The 5,404-nt window shown below is 58.9% G+C and overlaps 1 protein-coding gene across 1 annotated transcript; it reads left to right on the top strand.

The window, feature by feature from the left end:
* Positions 1–206: 206 nt before the first annotated feature.
* LOC132026027 (SLAM family member 9-like) lies at positions 207–5,190 on the top strand. Its single transcript, XM_059413969.1, has 4 exons — positions 207–375; positions 2,714–3,106; positions 4,649–4,998; positions 5,128–5,190. The coding sequence occupies exons 1-4, from the start codon at positions 303–305 to the stop codon at positions 5,188–5,190; spliced, it is 879 nt and encodes a 292-aa protein (XP_059269952.1). The 5' UTR covers positions 207–302.
* Positions 5,191–5,404: the final 214 nt, after the last annotated feature.

Raw genomic sequence — 5,404 nt, 5'->3', positions numbered from 1 at the left:
TCGTAGGGGTGCAGGCTGGGGACGGGAGACCACCAGGCTGGTTGTGAGCACAGGGACGGGGTCTCTCCGGCACCGGGCCTCCTAGAGGGGGGCTGTTCCCACACTTACTCTATAGTTATCTCCTGAGGCCCCTGCGGGTGCTGAGCTCACATGAGTGATGGGAATGGTTTAATCTAGACTGGCCAGCTGTGCCCCAGGAACTAACAGTCAGCCCTGCCCTGGGGTGGGGAAGGGCTTGGAGCTCTTCTCAGCTAAGCTGTTCCTCACAGGCCCAGGCAGAGTCAGCAGGGAAGCGGCCGGCCATGGGCGCCTGCTCAGAAGACCCCCACCTGTGCGGGGCCTCTGGGCTCCTGCGATTCACCAGCCTCCTCCTCAGTGAGTGGCCCGGGACCCCTGGGAGGGAGGCCGCCGGGCGGGCAGGGAGGCAGGAGCTCCCGGGTGGGCTGGGGTCTGTGCTGAAGAACCAGACGGAGCAGCTCCGTGAGGACGGAGCACACGCGGTGCGCTGGGTCAGAGCCCCGGGGTGGACAGAGGGAACAAAGGGAGCTTTGGGCTGAGGCCAGGCTGGGAACCCCGACCCGGCCGCCTGGAAGGAATCCGTTCCCCCTCCCAGGGGGGTGAGGCCGGGAGAGCCTGGAGCCTCCTGCGGTGAGGGATGGAGGAGACACAGGAGCAGGGCTGGGCGACCCGGGGTGGGGATGGACATCCCCCCCTGTCGTGCACTGGGACCAGCAGCCTTGGCAGCTGCCGTGTGCAGGAGGGGCCGACCCAGAGCCCCTGTCTGAGCTGGAGGGGCCGCGCTAGTCTGGCTCCTTGGCAAGATGTGGCCCCGAGTCCAGTGACATTCTGTTTGCAAGGGAAGGACAGGAGCCCCCAGCATTGAAGGGTCCGCGCCCACCTGCCGTGTGTAGGGGTGAGCCCGGAACGGGAGACTGCTGACCTCTGATCTGGGTGGGGGTACCTGGGGGGCATCAGGGGGCCTCAAAATGGAACTCAAAAAAGTCATCTTCTCAGAAACCTGAAATTCCAGTCATTCCTTCATCGGAGTCCAGGTGCTTCTGTGGAACACGTTAAATAAGAACTAAGAGAAAACACTGAGATCCTCGGAACTGAATCCTGAGGAGGGCAGGGGAGGCTGTTACTGTCTGTCATGTTTGATGTGAACACACCAGCCCCTCCGTGCCTGCAGGGATTCTAGGGAAATTGTGGAATCACAAGGCATTTGTAAATAGGGAGATTACTCATTAGAAAATGAGCTTCGCAAGGCATTGAGATCCTTTTTTTAAACAAAATTACTTCTTTTCAATAAGTGTAGTTTTTCTCTTCTTTTCAATTTGATTTAACCGGAGACATAATGGGAAATTACAGAATGTTCTTCCGTAAATGTCAGGGTTGGAAGATCAGATAAGAATGAAAGAAAAGAGGGTAAGAGAGAGGGAAATGGACACATTTTTACACTGATGGTTGAAAGACAAATTTCATCTAATTTAAATAAACTCGGACTCTCTAGCTCACAGCCACCCGCCCCTGACCTTCTGCCCCTCCTTGGGGTCAGCACCTTCTGCAGATCTGAGCACTGTCGGGTCTTCCTCCTGTCCTGAGTGGGCTTCCAGCTTCTGGGCCGCTCCTCCCCCGCAGCCTGGGGGCTGAGCCTCCTCTGTCCCGGGTTCCCCCTTTCCAGCAGGCGCCGGTTAACCCTCAGGCAGCCCCGCGTCCCCGCCCTGCCAAAGCCCGCCGAGTACTTGAGTCCCCTCTCCCGGGACAGTAGCTGGGGGGTGAGCCCCCAAACCTGCTCAGACCCCACTGACCCGACAGCAGTGCTGGGAGGGAGGAGCCCTGTGCAGGGCAGGGGAGGGCAGGGCAGGGGGAGGGCTGTAGGGCAGCTCTGTTCGGGGGAAGCAGGGGCCTGTGGGAGAGGGAAGCAGGCTCCAGGTCTGGCTCTGCCTTGTGTGACCTAGACCAGTCCCCCTCCTGCCCTCGAGGGAGCCCCTCCTCTGTGAAAGGTCCCCTCGAAGGCCCTCCAGCTGTGACATCCTGGGATTGGGGTCTCTCTCTGGATGGGACTGTCCTGTGGCTTTTCCGAGGCCTCTGCTCTGTGTCTCCCTCCTGTCCTGCCCTCGTCTTGCGTCCTGACGGGGACTGACAGCTGGGGAGCCTGCTTGGGCCCCTTCAGCACCCAGAGCCCAGGACCACCTGTGGTCACCTCCTCCGCCCTCCAAGGAGGGAGGGGTGCGTCCTCGAGCCCTGCAGTCCTGCAGTCCTCCGCCGTCCGCTGTCTCTGCCTCTGCTCTCTGCCTCTGCTCCCGAGCCGGGTCTTCTTCATTGTGCTCTGCTCATTAAAAGCGAGTCCCTGGGGAGCGACGCCCCTGTCCAGGGCAGAGCTTGGAGAGCCTGTGGGCACAAGGGGTTTCTGCAGCCCCGTGAGAAGCTGCCTGCTGCAGAAATGCACTTTGTGCTTCGAACTGGGGATCTCCTGACGTTTCTCCTGTCGCTGTCAGGGGTCAGGACACTGCAGATGAGCAAGTTCCCGAGACCTGCTCAAGGGGACGCTCCCCTGGGACCAGGAGGGATTCCAGCCTCGCCTTGAACTCATGGCATCTCCTGCCTTCCCAGTCAAGGGGGCACACGGGATGGATTTCAGGAAGTTGGGTTCTAGGGTTTCCTCCTTTATTCCTAAAAAAACCACTCCCATTTTCTGCGTCCTATGCCCTAGGTGTCTGCAGCGCTGTGACCCAGAGTCCTGGAGCCCGTGGGTCTGCCGTGGACGATTCTGGAAACCCTGTTACTCTGAAGGGGGCTCAAGGAACTCCTGTGTTGTTTCAAGTGATCAGAAATCCAGAATTACCTCCAGAATTTGAGCTGGAGAAGATGTCTTGGGGCATCGTATCCAGATCAAATTACATAGTCATGCTGTATGTGTTTCCTGGGAGAGATGTTCCAGAATGGGTCAACTTCCAGGACAAGTTTGAGAGGAGAGTCTATGTGCTCAACATAATGACCCTAAGGATTGTCAACCTGACCCTTGAGGACAGTGGACTGTACCGGGCTCGAGAGTCCTATACGAGAGGAAGACAGTATGACCAGGATTTCCACCTGACGGTCTATGGTACGTGGCGGCCCCTCCCCCACTCCCACAGCTGACCCCTTTCCTCTGTCCCCAGGAGTGTCCAAGTGCCCACTCACAGGATTCCTTCCAGACCGCAGCCTTCAGACTTGATCTTCTCCCCAGAAAATAGATGCTGTGAGGTCAGCACAAATGCAGGCAGAGCTGAGACTCACACCAGGGATAAATCATGTCTGTGCTTCAGGAGGGAACACGGAATGGGGAGAAATGGGGATTTTTCTGTACTCGTTGTCCCCATAGGATTCAGGGTCCTTGATGGGACTCTTACTGCCCAGTGCTGCAGTGGCTGACCACACCACCCCCTGGGAGTCCTCCTGGGCTGTAGGTCAGGAGTCAGACCCCAGAGCCTCTGCCATGAGGTCCAGGAGTCAGCGGGGCTGTGCTCCTCTCTGCAGGCTCCAGGGAGAATCCACTTCTGCTCCTGTCCCCCCTTCTAGGGGCACCTGCACCCCTGGGTCGTGGCCCCTTCTTTCCCCTTCACAGGTGGCACTGGTGGGATGAGTCCCTCTGACACCGTGTCCCTCCCACCTCCTCTCCTGCCTCCTCCCACTTGTGAGGACCCGGTGATCACACGGGGCTTGTCTGGGGAATCCAGACCATCTCTAGTTTACCATCAGCAGGTTCTCAGCCTCAGTTCCCCTTTGTTCTGGAACCTAGACATCTCCAGGCTCTAAGGGTCAGCACGTGGTCATGGTTGGAGGACACTCGTCACCTAGCGGGATCCAGTTCGCCCCGCCCCGCCCCCTCGTCCTTCTCAGTCCAGCCGAGTCAGCTCACTCACGGACTGCACGGTCCCCCTCTGAACCCCCACGGATGGAGAATTCACAGGGTAGCCCTTCCTCAGACCCTCAGGGAGCAGCTGTCTCTGTGTGCACCCCTCCCCCCTGCACAGGGAGACGTCCTGCCCCAGAGAGAGGGGACTTTGCACCCTCAGGATCTGTAGATTCCCAAGACTGACTGTCCATCTGTTCTTTGGCTTCCTGGGTGGGCCCCAAATTCAGTGCCTGTTATAACCACCTTGGAGTGTCCATACCTTGGAACCACGGCTGTGTCCCCCACTGCGGTCTCTCCTGGTGGATCCTGGGGCTGATCTCTGGGCTCCCAGAGCTGGCCGGTGGCCGTCTGCACCACGGGCTGTGTGGTCCCGAGAATTATCTGAGCAGGAGTAGAGCCGGGGCCTGGGCCAGGACAAATCCTTGTGTCTTACACTTAACCATCCTGTAGGGGACACATCACTTTCTTGGAGTTCATGGCTTTCAGGCAGATGACTCCAGCGTTTAATTTCTCAAGGGAGATTTGTAAGACGTGCTCAGTCTAGTGAAATCGCATAGAGCTGAACTCAGTGGCTCCCTTCCTTACTGGCACCTGCTGTTTATTTGGGTCAATTCTCTTGTTATCCGTAAAATGCAATCAGTGTCCTTAGGGGGAGGAAGCCAGAGCGTCAGGGAGAATCCGCAGTAGAGGGAGAAGCGATGATGTTCCCCACTCACCTGAGGCTCTGTCCTCTTCTCCCTTCTGCCCCAGAGCCTATGCCCCGTCCCCAGATTGGGACCATGATTCTGTCCCTCACACGAGGCTGGTGCAACGTCACCGTGGAGTGTAACACCACGGAAACCAGGGAGGACCTGACCGTGTCCTGGGAGAGTGAGGGTCTCCCCAGGGACCTGGAGCAGAGACCGGCCCCAGGACCAGCCCCCAACCCCTGGACCCTGGCTGTGACCCTGCCCCTGAGCCGGCCCAGCCCCAGCCTCACCTGTGTGGTCAGCAACCAGGTGGACCAGAAAACTGCCACCCTGGACCTTGGGGACATCTGTGGCCACAGTGAGTACATCAGCCAGAGGAGGGGGGCTATCCCGGTGCTCAGGGAACCCTGGGTGAGAGTTTCTGGCTTCTGTCCCCCATGTTTATGTCACCCCCGGCCACCTGGTCACCCAGTCCAAGACTCTGGCAGGCACATCCAACCCGCTTCTGCCCTTTGGTGTTACTCCCATGCTGCTCTCCAGCCCTCACCCCTGCTGGTCCAGGCAGAATCTAGCATCATCTCAAGTGTGTCTAGGGAGGCTTGAGGAAAAGCGAATTGGGTGTGTCCGTGGTCTGTGCCATCTGAGGGGTCAGGCCGGCGACTCCTGCAGGATCCAGGGCTCAGGGCTCCTCTGCCCATTTCTGGTCTCACGGACACATGTCACCCACCTGCTGGCTTGCATTTCCGATGTGTCCCGCTCTCCTCCGCTGTCAGCCTCCGCTCAGGCCCCTCCCTCTGCCCTCAGCCCTTCCAAGTCA

The sequence above is a fragment of the Mustela nigripes genome, chromosome 10 (genome assembly GCF_022355385.1).
Source record: "Mustela nigripes isolate SB6536 chromosome 10, MUSNIG.SB6536, whole genome shotgun sequence".
Taxonomy (NCBI): Eukaryota; Metazoa; Chordata; class Mammalia; order Carnivora; family Mustelidae; genus Mustela; species Mustela nigripes.
The sequence above is the reverse complement of the archived record's forward strand: the minus strand, read 5'-3'. Positions and strand labels throughout refer to the sequence as shown.

Excerpts from the sequence above, each read along its gene's own strand:
- LOC132026027 (XM_059413969.1), top strand. The coding sequence starts at position 303 with ATGGGCGCCTGCTCAGAAGACCCCCACCTGTGCGGGGCCTCTGGGCTC. Across the intron at positions 3,107-4,648 it reads TTTCCACCTGACGGTCTATG|AGCCTATGCCCCGTCCCCAG; the intron begins GTACGTGGCGGC and ends CTTCTGCCCCAG. Across the intron at positions 4,999-5,127 it reads CGGTGCTCAGGGAACCCTGG|CCCTCACCCCTGCTGGTCCA; the intron begins GTGAGAGTTTCT and ends GCTGCTCTCCAG.